Genomic DNA, 15319 nt, shown 5'->3' with positions numbered 1-15319 from the left:
CAAGACCCTGTTGGATTTCTGGAATCGCAAATCGTTTCCCATTTTAAATATTTAGCGGTAGATACCGTGTATTTCCTTCCTTAGATAAAACCATTAGCAGATACTTTAACAGAATGCTCAAATCAAATTCAATCCGACCTCAGTAGAACCTTCCAATTACTTTAACCGGAAGAATATCTATTTTCAAATGGAATATTTTGCCACGGCTGAATTTCTGTAGTTTTAATGATTCCTACAGTATGTCTCCCACTTCTGGCTATTGGGATCAAATCCAAACGTAGTCCTCCTGTGTCTTTTCCCTCTATCTGTACCAAATTGTAAAATGTATATTTAATTTTTCCTTTAACCACCCCCTCCCAAAAAATTGGATTGGTCACGAAAAACAAAAGTTAAGATACAATATGTATTTTATGCGGAATTAATTCCTTCAAAAAATGATGTGTATGTGGCACTCTCTAAGAGATTTTTTTTTTATTTTGAAAGTTTCCATTACAGAAGCCTAGATTGAGAAGCTATTATCTGCCTGGTCTGAGCTGCGGGAGGGAGGCAGATGTATTATGTGTGACCTTTTGGCAGAAAGGATATGAAAGGCTGTGATGTGGCTGTATTGAGCCGGGACACCGACCTGCTGGTACTTGACTTTAGATCTTAGTGGAGGCAGGTTGATGTGTCATCCTGGGTAGGAATGAATAGAGTCACTGTTTCCTATGAGCACATGCATACTGTGAATTAAGCTCTGTACAGAATTATATATTTTACTCTCGGGGGGATGCTGGATGTCTCTTAGGGGTGCCCAACGTCAATACCTTTGACAATTTTGAGAGCCCATATTGATGTTTATATTCTTATGGCCCTGATTGGTTATGCCCAGCCCTCCTAGCCCTGTTGGAATTACGAACCTGCCTGTGAGCTAATAGAGCTGTAGCAAATAATTAACAACACTGCAGGACATAATATAGAGGCCACAGAAGGTCCAATTGTTCAAGACCCAGAGCATAGAGGCTCCAGTGGCCTAAATAGTACCAAGACCTGGACAGACGCAGATCAACATTGTGTAGCCTTCAGGTCAGGTGGCCCCGGGCCGAGCCCCACAGGGTGGTTTCCAGGGTAACAGTGTAGTGGCAGGACTGAAAGGTTGTGTGAGTGGCACAGAGCCACAGCCCCAGGGGGGTCATGCTGAGTGACTACGTTAATGAGCTTTTCAGAAGAGCCATTTGGTCTCATTAAGGCCACACCAGCTCCTCCGTGACATTAACTAGTTACTTGACAGAGAGGACGGCGGGCACCTCCATCACTTTCACATATTGTTTGACGGTTATTTCTCTCTCTGTTTCTGGCTGTCTTTCTCGACTTGCTCCTCCATTGCAAAAAAATTCCCCCCCCCCTTGAGCAGTGCCCTATAATTCTTGACACGATTCTTGAGTCACGATTCTTGAGTTAGTTAGAATGTGGAACGTGTTTTTTCTACTCTTCATTAATGGCTTTCATTTTCAAAAACACTGTTGCTGATACTTCAGAGATGTCTCTCTTTCGAAGGTCCATTGATGTACACTGCGTCTGTTTTAGTCCCACGCCATTGACCTCATTGATCACAACAGAATGCGGTCTTCCCCAGAGACTTGGTCTAGTGTGTTTATTTCACTCGGGCAGTGTTTGTTTCACTCATAGCAATGAGACTCTTTTTTTTAAAACTAGAGATTGCCATTCTACCTTATTAGCATTTTACGTTATCAGCATATAACACTTCTCAGCATGCCCCATTTTGCTATCCTCCCCTGTTTTTACAAGTGTGCTGTGTTATTTACAGCGTTTGCCTTCACTTAACGCCTTATCGCCCGTGAAATTGCATTAACTATTTGTTTGCCTCACATGGTGTGCAGTGATTCTACAGATTGGCATGGACTATTGACTATGAGACTGCTTTTTGTCAATCCCTGTCACCTCCTCCCTCTCCTAACAAATGACCAAACACGCCCCCGAACGAAACATGAAAGGAAATTTGAGAATTACATTCAACGACACCAGTTCGACCGGGAACCTACTGACGGACGGACGTCTGACTTCTTGCTACTGTGCTACAGTAGTTTTACCCTGTACACATAGTGCCCGTGTTACTTATAGTCATAACTACTAGCCTCTCTATAGGTTTCTATACATTTCTAACTGGGGGCTTAGTGGTTTTAAAGCGAACCATTCAAACAAATTCTTTTTACGCTATTGTCATCTTTTTTCTACGTTTTTGAATTGAATAAAGAACCTTTGACTGTGCTTCGGCCTGTCTCTGTAGTTGTTTGCCGTGGTTTCTTAGAACTCTGCTTTTGACATTTACATCATATTCACAGTAGGGTGCGGGTGTGTATGGCTAGTGTAAGAAGAATTGTCCATATCACATAGGCCTAACGCCATTACATGTGACTTTGGCTTTGCGGGGTGAATAATAGACAGCTTACACGGAACCCAAACCGGCTGCGCGCGTGCGCCATCGTGCATACATTTATTTTGTCCCCCTGCACCAAATGCAATCACGAAACACATTTTAAAATATTAAAACAAACTCTGAACCAATGACATTCATTTGGGGACAGGTCAAAAAGCATTAAACATTTATGGCAATTTAGCTAGTTAGCTTGCACTTCCTAGCTAATTTGTCCTATTTAGCTAGCTTGCTGTTGCTAGCTAATTTGTCATGGGATATAAACATTGAGTTGTTATCTTACATGAACTGCACAAGGTCCTCTACTCTGGTCCTCTCCACAAGGTCCTCTGTTCAACCGAATTGTTTCTGGTCATCTCTCCTCCTTCCAGACCTTTTCATCTTTGAACTTATATGCTGATTGGCTTCTAAACATTCATAGTATTACTAAGCCGACCGGCAACACAGTTCGTCTTTCAATCACCCACGTGGGTATAACCAATGAGGAGATGGCACGTGGGTACCTACTTCTGTAAACCAATGAGGAGGCGGGAGAGGCAGGAATTGCCGCGCGATCTGCGTCAGAAATAGGAATGACTTCAATTTTAGCCCTTCACAAGGCAGAGGTGTGGTCAGCCTGTTTAGGGGTGTTCTGTCTGATGCTACTCATTCATTTATACTTCTATCATGGAGAGACAAAACATTGAATGGAGGTGAGGAGGGAGACTTGAGGAGAAAGATTTTAAAGAATGAAAGATTTGTGAGAATTTAGCAGGTTGGTCAATGCAGCAGTCTGGCAATGTTGAATGGATGTTCTTATTCATTGTTCAGTGATTCTCATTGTTGTTCATGTGCTGTGTGTCCTTTACCTGCATAGGTAGCAGAAGCAGCTTCTCTGAGTCTGTGGGCTTTCCCTCTCTGACTCCATCTAATTCTCTAAAGGTCTAACGATCAGACATTGGCGTTTCATCAATAGCCTTTGCTGGTGACAGGTCGTGGTAACATAATCGTTTTGAATAATGAGTCGGCTTCTTTGGCAGACCGATTGATATCACCAACAACCTTGGCCCCTCTGTCAAAGAGTGTTCTTATACTGTACTCTTGGGCTAGCTTTCCCTTTTTGTTTTCCTCTCAACCGCCAATGTCAAGAATATTTAATGCACCCCTTTTTGGGATACTGTCTCATCTCCAGTGCCATCTCAGGTGAAAGTTGGTCCCTCTCAACTCACACAGTTGACTTGGGGATAGAACAGAACTCACACAGAAGTCAGACTTGGGGATAGAACAAGGGAGATGTTAGGTGACTGCTAGTACTGCATGATGTAAGTGGTGGGATTTCAAATTAAATGTTGATGTTGTGTTGGGACTGTGCTCGTAAATGTTTGATGGACGGTGAGGAGGCACTCTGTCCGGCCCACCTGAAATTCCTGGACTGTGGGTGATGGGGGAAAAGGGTATTTTTAAAGATTTCCCCTGAATGACCAGTCAGTGAGAGAGAGGCAGCTGGAGTAGAGTTACACACACACACACACACGCATGCATGCACGTGCACACACCCGTTCTATCTCACACACACACTTTCCTCCCGCTCCTTGCACCTGACCCCTTTCCACCTATGGGCTCTGGGGAGAGAACACATTTTGGGTATTTTTCAAACGAAGCATAACACGTTTGGTATTTGATATCACGGCTACCCACACACTCTCCCAGACCGAGCTGTCTCCAGCCGTTATAAACAGCGCAATTCTGTTGCTTATTACCACTTATTTTTGGTTTCAGTCAACTAAAGGGCTAATTGTGCTCTGAAAGAGGCCAGCCAGCCAGGCATAGTGTGATACCATTTGGGTCACGCTGGGATCAGCACAACATGGGTGGTTGATCTAGATACATCACTAACGATCAATCGCCTAAAGACACTCCCTGCAATCCACTCGACTGCCTTGTCACACAATGAACGCCGTGCTGTGTACACCTAGCTAGCATGATAGTGGTAACCAACCCTCTCACGCTCTCTCTCTCTCCCAACAAAACAGAGCATGAAAGTTTGATGCAGTTTCATATAGGATCCGGCAGGAATTCAAGCTGCGAGCGGTTTTGGGTCGTCTTTGGACTCACCACCTGGTGCAAACCAGTGTGGCATGTAGTGCAGTTAGAAACCAAACAGAGTAACAGACCGATCCTGTTGCTGCTGATGTATCACAAATACACACACACACACACACACATGGAGACTTGCTAACGAGGCATGCCGGGACTCCCCTCCCACTGACTCTGATGTTATGTGCCGGGGCGTTTCGTCTCACCGTTCCTCTCCGAGTCTCTGATGCAAAAGTGATGGTGTGCATATCTAATCGCGTCCCCCTGCTTTTGAACTCCTGGGTGCCTCACTGGCTCGGTGTACCTGGAAGGAAGTGGGACTTCCATGCCGATTCTTACAGCAGGACAAGACAGTGGTGTCGTACGTTTGATGACTGATTGAGTCTTGACTTGATAAAGGGCGCGTCAAAATTGGAGAAAAAAAATGCATTTTGATTACTTGTTTGAGAAATGAATGGAGAAATGTCTATAGGCTGTACCGGGTGCTTTATTTTATGCTTTATTTTTCAGTCACCTTTAAAATGTAGTTAGGCTAAAGATTCATGACTACATCACTACCTAATAATATATTGAACAACGAATAATGGCTTGTTTCTTTGCATTCTTGTTTTACAGAAATCTCCTGGACAGAGACACATTCTCCAAATCAGACCCAAGTAAGATGGTTTCCTACACACACACACACCCTCTCGCTCTCTTCCTCGCTCTCTCACTCTCTCTCTCTATCTGGCTTTTTCTCTCTCTGGCTCTCTCTTGCTCCCTCCCTCTCTGGCTCGCTCTCTCTCTCTCTGGCTCGCTCTCTCTCTCTGGCTCTCTCTCTCTGGCTGGCTCTCGCTCGCTCTCTCTGGCTGGCTCTCGCTCGCTCTCTCTGGCTCTCTCTGGCTCTCCCTCTCTCTCTGTCTCTCTCTCTCTCTCTCTCTCTCTCTCTCTCTCTCTCTCTCTTGTGCTTCCCCCTGTGAATCAGCAGGCGTTTGCATATGTCAGAGGTTGTAATCTCAGCTCTACTTGGCTGAGCAGAAACAGATTGTCATCATATACACCAGCCATAGGTTGCAGGATTCCCTTATTCCCTGCCGATTACAGAAATTCTCCAAATTACATCAAGATTTCTGAAAAACATGGAACTTTCTAAATTTTTGCAACCCTAACAGCCATATCCGTCATGGAGATAAGGATCCGTCTGTGTACATATTAGTACATCTTTAAATTGAGAACATTTGGGCCACTGTAGGAGATGTGGTCAGACTCAGCACAAGGAGGGAGGAAGGCCATCTGATCCCAGGGGCCTGCTGGCTGGCTTCTGTAGTATGTTTATCCAATGAGGCACTTGTGCTGTCTCTGCAGTGCTGACGGTACTGGCCTCAGTCACACAGCATTAGACCTCCTCAGCACTGTACTGCAGGCCAGGGGGCCAAAGACGCACACGCACACACACACACACACACACACACACACACACACACACACACACACACACACACACACACACACACACACACACACACACACACACACACACACACACACACACACACACACACACACACACACACACACACACACACACACACATATGCTGGCCACAGGGAGCCTTACACACATTAGGGTAGGCTAGCCTATAAGCCTTGGCAACACAACACTGTTGACAACACAACGTGTGTGTTTTCGTGTGTGTGTATGTTCATGTGATTGTGCATGTTCCAACCTAATGCATGGGGACCATATGCAGTCCCATCTTTCGTTAGCAGCTGACAGGGTTTCTGTGCAGTCAGACAGCTGAGCTCAACCTCACACAACAGCATAACATGACATGACATTACACCACGTACACAACAGCCAGCTCTCTTCAACACTGTTAGCCGAACCCACTGAAACATGCGAGCCCTGACACTGAGGTGGGCCAAGAGCCATGACCTCTGCCATAGCAAGCATGTGATGCTACCACATTATCTCCAGAGCTCTGTTCACTAGCATACATACAGAGCTAGTGAGGGAAGGTAGCATAGAAATATACTGAACAAAATTTCAATGATTTTACTGCGCTACAGTTCATATAAGGAAATCTGTCAATTTAAATAAATGAATTAGGCCCTAATCTATGGATTTCACATGACTGGGCAGGGGCACAGCCATGGGTGGGCCCGTGAGGTCATAGGCCCACCCACTTGGGAGCCAGGCCCACCCACTGGGGAGCTAGGCCCAGCCAATCAGAATGAGTTTGCCCCCACAAAAGGGCTTTATTACAGACAGAAATACTCCTCAGTTCAGCTGTACAGGTGGCTAGTCTCAGACGATCCTACAGGTGAAGAAGCCAAATGTGGAGGTCCGGAGCTGGCGTGGTTATGCGTGGTCTGCGGTTGTGAGGCCGGTTGTACGTACTGCCACAAAATTTGAGAGAAATAAGCTTTTTGTGCATAAGGAACATTTCTGTGATCTTTTATTTCAGCTCATGAAACATGGGACCAACACTTTACATGTTGTGTTTATATTTTTGTTCAGTATAGAATCACTCATCTTAATTCTATGGACAGAGGCTATTGAAGCTTTTTCAGAGGTGGATGGGGGCTCTGACCCCTCTGATTCTGATGAACTGGATTTGATAAAAATGTTACACTGCTCCCAGTGGAAGGAATTGGCTCAGTTTGTGTGTGTGTTTGATTTTAAACAAGATATGTTCTAGTTATTTTGGTCCATATATTTGAGTGGTATCATGTCAAATGTAATTTTATTTGTCACATACACATGTTTAGCATATGTTATTGCGGGTGTACCGAAGTGCTTGTGTTTCCAGCTCCAACAGTTCAGTAATAGCTAACAATTCACAGCAATACACACAACCTAAAAGTAAAATAATGGAATTAAGGAATGTATAAATATTAGGATGATCAATGTCGGAGTGGCATAGACTAAAATACAGTAGAATAGAATACAGTATACACATATGAGATGAGTAAAGAAAAAATATGTAAACATTATTAAAGTGGCTAGTGATTTCAAGTCTATGTATATGGGGCAGCAGCCACTAAGGTGCAGGGTTACGTAACCGGATGGAAGCCGCCTAGAGATGGCTATTTAACAGTCTGATGGCCTTGAGATAAAAGCTGATTTTCAGTCTCTTGGTCCCAGCTTTGATGTACCTGTAATGACCTTGCCTTCTGGATGATAGCGGAGTGAACAGGCAGTATCTCGGGCGGTTGTTGTTCTTGATGATATTTTTGGCCTTCCTGTGACATCCAGTGCTGTAGGTGTGCTGAAGAGCAGGTAGTTTGCCCCCAGTGAAGCGTTGGGCAGACAGCACCACCCTCTGGAGAGCCCTGCGGTTGTGGGCGGTGCAGTTACCGTACCAGGCAATGATACAGCCCGACAGGATGCTCTCAATTGTGCATCTGCAAAAGTTTGTGAGGGTTTTAGGTACCAAGACAAATTTCTTCAGCCTCGTGAGGTTGAAGAGGTTGAAGAGGCTCTGTCGCCTACTTCACCACACTGTCTGTGTAGGTGGACCATTTCAGATCGTCAGTGATGAGTACGCCGAGGAACTTGAAGCTTTCCACCTTCTAAACTGCTGTCCCGTCGATGTGGATTTGATCGCGCTCCCTCTGATTTTTCCTGAAGTCCACAATCAGCTCCTTTATTTTGCAGACATTGAGTAAGAGTTTATTTTCCTTGCACCACACTCCCAGGGCCCTCACCTCCTCTCTGTAGGCTGTCTTGTCATTGTTGGTATTCAAGCCTACTACTGTTGTGTCTGCAAACTTGATGATTGAGTTAGAGGTGTGCGTGGCCATGCAGTCATGGGTGAACAGGGAGTACAGTAGTGGGCTGAGCACGCACCCTTATGGGGCCCCTGTGTTGATGCTCAGCAAAGTGGAGGTGTTGTTTCCTACCTTCACCACCTGGGGTGACCCGTCAAGAAGTCCAAGGACCCAGTTGCACAGGGCGGGGTACAGACCCCGAGTCTTAAGCTAAAATGTACAACACCCATTGAATATGGCCGGTGTCAGTTGGCAAAACTAAAGTGTAATGAGGTTGTTGCCAGCTGAGCTGGTTAAGCTGTTTTCATGTTATGCAGAGGTAAATAAATAATGTGCCAGAGTGTCGAGTGAACGCTCCGAGAGCAAAACGAGATGGGTGCGGCGAAAGCTTAAGAGGGTGTGAACGATGCTGAATGGTTGTAGACAAAGAAGAGCTCTTCACGAGATACCAAAACATTCAAAGGCCATTCTCTCAAAAGTGAGTTTACATGTTTATCAACTATAAAAGCAGAATTACTTTCCCATTGTTCCTCAAAAATGCAGTGTATGATATACCATGTTGTGGCTGTGTGTCTGTGGTTTTATCCAATGTAAAAAATGTAAAAAAAACATTTCAATTTTTGCTATGTAAGACCAAATCCAGGAGGATAAGTTACATTTGATTTTTTGCCCTGACACTAACACTAACTCATTTGAATCAAATGCTTGATTATAAGTGTGTTACTTTGTTAGTGCGAGAGCAAAAACTAAAAACATGCACCCCTTTGGTTCCCCAGGACCAGGATCGGGAAACACTGCCTTAGCATTCTTGCACTCTCAACTCTGCCTTTTTAAAATTTTCTCTGAGAAATATCTTCCTTGTTGCCTGAAAGGCAGAGTTACACTGACATTTAATCCGGGAATATGTCTTAGCCTAGGAGAGAACATTTGTATCTTCTGGGTTTTTCTCATGCCTTGTTTCCTCTGGATTTTAACTGTTGATTTACTTTCCTTTCTGTTTTTCTTTCCTCTTAACAGTTTGTGTGCTGTATACACAAGGAATCGCCAACAGGGAATGGAGAGAGGTGAGTTGAGGTGAGGGGGGAGAAGGTCCAAGGATCCCTTGGAAGTCAGAGTATTGCCTAATTCATTTGAAATCAATACAAACCAGTGTCTGTTCCTCCCTCCCTCTTTCTTCATAGTTTAGTCGGACAGAGATGATAAACAACACCCTGAATCCAGACTTTGTCCGGAAATTCACCCTGGACTATTTCTTTGAAGAGAGACAGAATCTACGATTTGACCTGTGAGTTAAGACCGTTCTTAACTTTTGTGTGTGTGTGTGTGTGTGTGTGTGTGTGTGTGTGTGTGTGTGTGTGTGTGTGTGTGTGTGTGTGTGTGTGTGTGTGTGTGTGTGTGTGTGTGTGTGTGTTTGTTTGAGCATGTTTGGGTGAGAGAGAGTGGTGCTCTGTGTGAGTCTATAAGTTCAAGTTGAGTTAAGAATAAAATATGTATCAAGTGTGAGAAGGGAGATGTCAATGTTCACCTTTTAAATAAAAAGCTAATTACATTTTATTAGTCACATACGCCGAATACAACAGGTGTAGACCTTACAGTGAAATGCTTAATTACGAGCCCCTAACCAACAGTGCAGTTTAAAAAAATATGGTTAAGAATAAGAGATAAAAGTAACAAGTAATTAAAGAGGAGCAGTAAAAAATAACAATATATACAGGGGGGTGCCGGTACATAGGTAATGTGCGGGGGCACCGGTTAGTTGAGGTAGTATGTACATGTAGGTGGAGTTAATTAAAGTGACTATCAAACAGGCAAAGCATCAACAGAGAGTGACAGTGGTGTGGAGAGGAGGGGGGGCAATGTGAATAGTCTGGGTAGCCATTTGACTAGATGTTTAGGAGTCTTATGGCTTGGGGGTAGAAGCTGTATAGAAGCCTCTTGAACCTAAACTTGGCGTGCCAGTACTGCTTGCCGTGTGGTAGCAGAGAGAACAGTCTATGAATAGGGTGGCTGGAGACAATTTTAGGGCCTTCCTCTGACACCGCCTGGTATTGAGGTCCTGGATGGCAGGAAGCTTGGCCCCAGTGATGTACTTGGCCGTTCGCACTACCCTCTGTAGTGCCTTGCGGTCGGAGGCCGAGCAGTTGCCATACCAGGCAGTGTAGCAACCTGTCAGGATGCTCTCGATGGTGCGGCTGTAAAACCTTTTGAGGATGTGAGGACCCATGCCAAATCTTTTCAGTCTCCTGAAGGGGAATAGGTTTTGTCATACCCGCTTCACAACTGTCTTGTTGTGCTTGGACCATGTTAAGATTAGTGTGGAGGGTGTGTTGCTGCCTACCCTTACCACCTGGGGGCGGTCTGTCAGGAAGTCCAGGATCCAGTTGTAGAGGGAGGTGTTTAGTCCCAGGGTCCTTAGCTTATTGATGAGCTTTGTGTGCACTATGGTGTTGAACACTGAGCTGTAGTCAATGAATAGCATTCTCACATAGGTGTTCCTTTTGTCCAGGTGGGAAAGGGCAGTGTGGAGTGCAATAGAGACTGCATCATCTGTGGATCTGTTGTGGCGGTATGCAAATTGGAGTGCGTCTAGGGTTTCTGGGATGATGGTGTTGATGTGAGCCATGACCAGCCTTTCAGAGCACGTCATGGCTGCAGACATGAGTGCTACGGGTCGGTAGTCATTTAGGCAGGTTACCTTAGCGTTCTTGGGCACATGAACTATGGTGGTCTCCTTGAAACATGTTGGTATTACAGACCCGGACAGGGAGAGGTTGAATATGTCAGTGAAAGCACTTGCTAGTTGGTCAGCGCATGCTCGCAGTATACGTCCTGGTAATCCATCTGGCCCTGCGGCCTTGTGAATGTTGACCTGTCTAAAGGTCTTACTCACATTGGCTGCGGAGAGTGTAATCACACAGTCTTCCGGTACAGCTGGTGCTCTCATGCGTGTTTCAGTGTTATTTGCCTCGAAACGAGCATAGAAGTAGTTAAGCTCATCCAATAGGCTCGTGTCACTGGCCAGCTCTCAGCTGTGCTTCCCTTTGTAGTCTGTAATGGTTTGCAGTTCCTACAACATCCGACGAGTGTCAGAACCGGTGTAGTACGACTCGATCTTAGTCCTGTATTGACACTTTGCCTGTTTGATGGTTCGTCGGAGGGCATAGCGGAATTTCTTATAAGCCTCCAGGTTAGAGTCCTGCTCCTCAGAAGGCAGCCCGCCTTCCGGCCTTTCTTTCACGCAGATCAATGGGGTCGGGGCCTGTTCCTCCACCTCGGGCTAGTCATGAAGTCGTGAAACAGGTTTTCATGTACCGTAATTGCTGGACTATTAAGCGCACCTGAATATAAACCGCACCCACTGAATTATTAAAAAAGATGTATTTTGTACATAAACACGCCGCACATGTCTATAAGCCGCAGGTGTCTACCGGTACATTGAAACAAATGAACTTGGTCACTATCTTCCTCCTCCTGTGCACTGAAACCACTGAAGTTATCTCCTTCGGTGTCGGAGATGAATAGCCTCAGAATTGCTTCATCCGATGTTGGATCGTTTTCATTGTCGCTCTCGTCACTTTCATCCGGAGGCAAATACCCCGCTGAGCTCATGCTGCCCCTTCAACATGCAGCAGTCCAGCCTTTCGTTGATGATAGTGGATTTTTTTACAATGCTCAACGCTGTCAGGACCCACTGGCAGACTTGACCATAAGTTGCTCTTCGCATGCAGCCCGTTTTAGTGAAGGATTTCTCCCCACTTGTCATCCAAGACTCCCACTGAACAAGGAGCACCACCTTAAATGCACGATTTACACTAATGTCGAGTGGCTGCAAATACTTTGGGCCATCTGCTTTTCTTCCCTCTGAAAGCCTTTGTTGTCTTTCTGCACTGAGTCGGTTCCTCACACTGCTGTTTCCAACGTCTTATCATCGACTCATTAAGGCCAAGCTCCCGTGCAGCAGCTCTCTTTCCTTTTCCAACAGCCAGATCGATCGCCTTCAACTTGAAAGCTGCATCATATGCATTTCTCCGTGTCTTTGCCATGATGAGGATGACAAAATGACTACCGTAATCAGAATGATGGGAAGTTTGAGCGCGCTCGATTTACGTCACATTATGTGACGGTGCTCAGTTTTTTGGCGGCATGAATCTTGTGAAAGCGGGAAAAATCCATAAATTAGCCGCGTCATTGTATAAACCCGCAAGGTTCAAAGAGTGGGAATAAAGTAGCGGCTTATAGTCCAGCAATTACGGTCACTTTTTTTCTATATTTCGGTATAAATTCCCCTTTATGGGATGTTTTGGAACATAATACGTCCATGGGGCAAAATAAGGTTTTACAAAGACGGATAAAAATAACAGTTGTGAGACGTGAATATGATGCTGTTTGTTTAAGAGCTATGCGGTAAACAGAGGTACGTGTTCATTTTCTGCCTGCCTGGGTGTTTGGTCGGTGAGAGTGTGAGTAGGTTTGAGAGACAGAGAGAGCGTGAGGGTATGCGTGTGTTTGGGTTACAGAGGGAGTGATAAGGAAAAGAAGATTGTGTTTGTAGCGTGTGTTTGTAGCTTAGCTCTGTTGTGAGTGGGTGAGCATCAGGCTTTATTACCATCTACACTGATGGCCTTCCAACAGCTCTTAGCAAAGAGCCGGCGGCCGAGGCTCTGCCACACTGACATTTTACATTTGAGTCATTTAGCAGGCGCTCTTATCCAGAGAGTATTACAGTTAGTGCATTCGTATTAATATAGCTAGGTAACACAACCACATACAGTTGAAGTCCGAAGTTTACCTACACTTTAGCCAAATACATTTAAACTCAGTTTTTCACAATTCCTGACATTTAATCCTCGTATAAATTCCCTGTGTTAGGTCAGTTAGGATCACCACTTTATTTTAAGAATGTGAAATGTCAGAATAATAGTAGAGAGAATGATTTATTTCATCACATCCCCAGTGGGTCAGAAGTGTACATACACTCAATTAGTATTTCGTAGCATTGCCTTTAAATTGTTTAACTTGGGTCAAACATTTTGGGTAGCCTTCCACAAGCTTCCCACAATAAGTTGGGTGAATTTTTGCCCATTCCTCCTGACAGAGCTGGTGTAACTGAAATAGGTTTGTAGGCCTCCTTGCTCGCACATGCTTTTTCAGTTCTGCCCACACATTTTCTATGGGATTGAGGTCAGGGCTTTGTGATGGCCACTCCAATACCTTGACTTTGTTGTCCTTAAGCCATTTTGCAACAACTTTTGAAGTATACTTGGGGTCATTGTCCATTTGGAAGACCCATTTGCGATCAAGCTTTAACTTAACTTAACTGATGTCTTGACATGTTGCTTCAATATATCCACATAATTTTCCTGCCTCAAGATACCAATCTATTTTGTGAAGTGCACCAGTCCCTCCTTCAGCAAAGCAACCCCACAACATGATGCTGCCACCCCCGTGCTTCACGGTTGGGATGGTGTTCTTCGGCTTACAAGCTTCCCCCTTTTTCCTCCAAACATAATGATGGTCATTATGGCCAAACAGTTCTACTTTTGTTTCATCAAACCAGAGGACATTTCTCAAAAAAGTACAATCTTTGTCCCAGTTCAAACCGTAGTCTGGATTTTTTATGGTGGTTTTCCCATGATGTCAAGCAAAGAGGCACTGAGTTTGAAGGTAAGCCTTGAAATACATCCACAGGTACACCTCCAAATGTAGTCAATTAGCCTATCAGAAGCTTCTAAAACCATGAGATAATTTTCTGGAATTTTCCAAGCTGTTTAAAGGCACAGTCAACTTAGTGTATTTTAACTTCTGACCCACTGGAATTGTGATACAGTGAATTATGAGTGAAATCATCTGTCTGTAAACAATTGTTGGAATGATTACTTGTGTCATGCACAAAGTAGATGTCCTAACCGACTTGCCAAAACTATAGTTTGTTAACAAGACACTAGTTTCAATGACTCCAACCTATGTGTATGTTAACTTCCGACTTCAACTGTATCATATTTTTTTTTGTTTTGTTTTTGTTTTTGATTTCACCTTTATTTAACCAGGTAGGCTGGTTGAGAACAAGTTCTCATTTGCAACTGCGACCTGGCCAAGATAAAGCATAGCAGTGTGAACAGACAACACAGAGTTACACATGGAGTAAACAATTAACAAGTCAATAACACAGTAGGGAAAAAAAGGGGAGTCTATATACATTGTGTGCAAAAGGCATGAGGTAGGCGAATAATTACAATTTTGCAGATTAACACTGGAGTGATACATGATCAGGTGGTCATGTACAGGTAGAGATATTGGTGTGCAAAAGAGCAGAAAAGTAAATAAATAAAAACAGTATGGGGATGAGGTAGGTGAAAATGGGTGGGCTATTTACCGATAGACTATGTACAGCTGCAGCGATCGGTTAGCTGCTCAGATAGCAGATGTTTGAAGTTGGTGAGGGAGATAAAAGTCTCCAACTTCAGCGATTTTTGCAATTCGTTCCAGTCACAGGCAGCAGAGAACTGGAACGAAAGGCGGCCAAATGAGGTGTTGGCTTTACGGATGATCAGTGAGATACACCTGCTGGAGCGCGTGCTACGGGTGGGTGTTGCCATCGTGACCAGTGAACTGAGATAAGGCGGAGCTTTACCTAGCATGGACTTGTAGATGACCTGGAGCCAGTGGGTCTGGCGACAAATATGTAGCGAGGGCCAGCCGACTAGAGCATACAGGTCGCAGTGGTGGGTGGTATAAGGTGCTTTAGTGACAAAACTGATGGCACTGTGATAAACTGCATCCAGTTTGCTGAGTAGAGTGTTGGAAGCAATTTTGTAGATGACATCGCCGAAGTCGAGGATCGGTAGGATAGTCAGTTTTACTAGGGTAAGTTTGGCGGCGTGAGTGAAGGAGGCTTTGTTGCGGAATAGAAAGCCGACTCTTGATTTGATTTTTGATTGGAGATGTTTGATATGAGTCTGGAAGGAGAGTTTACAGTCTAGCCAGACACCTAGGTACTTATAGATGTCCACATATTCAAGGTTGTTACCATCCAGGGTGGTGATGCTGGTCAGGCGTG

At 44.6% G+C, this 15319-nt stretch overlaps 1 protein-coding gene across 4 annotated transcripts in view; it reads left to right on the top strand.

The window, feature by feature from the left end:
• The window catches only part of LOC118400956 (copine-8-like), an 81631-nt gene that overhangs the window by 18152 nt on the left and 48160 nt on the right, over positions 1-15319 (top strand). For all 4 annotated transcript variants that reach the window (XR_004829144.2, XR_004829145.2, XM_035798012.2 and 1 more), the window contains exons 2-4: positions 5126-5166; positions 9280-9326; positions 9444-9547. Coding sequence is in view for 2 of the 4 variants with exons in the window: in XM_035798011.2 (XP_035653904.1) it covers positions 5126-5166; positions 9280-9326; positions 9444-9547 (192 nt within the window). In the remaining 2 variants the exon portion in view is untranslated. The remainder of the gene's footprint in view (positions 1-5125; positions 5167-9279; positions 9327-9443; positions 9548-15319) is intronic.

The sequence above is a fragment of the Oncorhynchus keta genome, chromosome 22 (assembly GCF_023373465.1).
Source record: "Oncorhynchus keta strain PuntledgeMale-10-30-2019 chromosome 22, Oket_V2, whole genome shotgun sequence".
NCBI lineage: Eukaryota > Metazoa > Chordata > Actinopteri > Salmoniformes > Salmonidae > Oncorhynchus > Oncorhynchus keta.
This window is presented reverse-complemented; position numbering and strand designations above follow the sequence as displayed.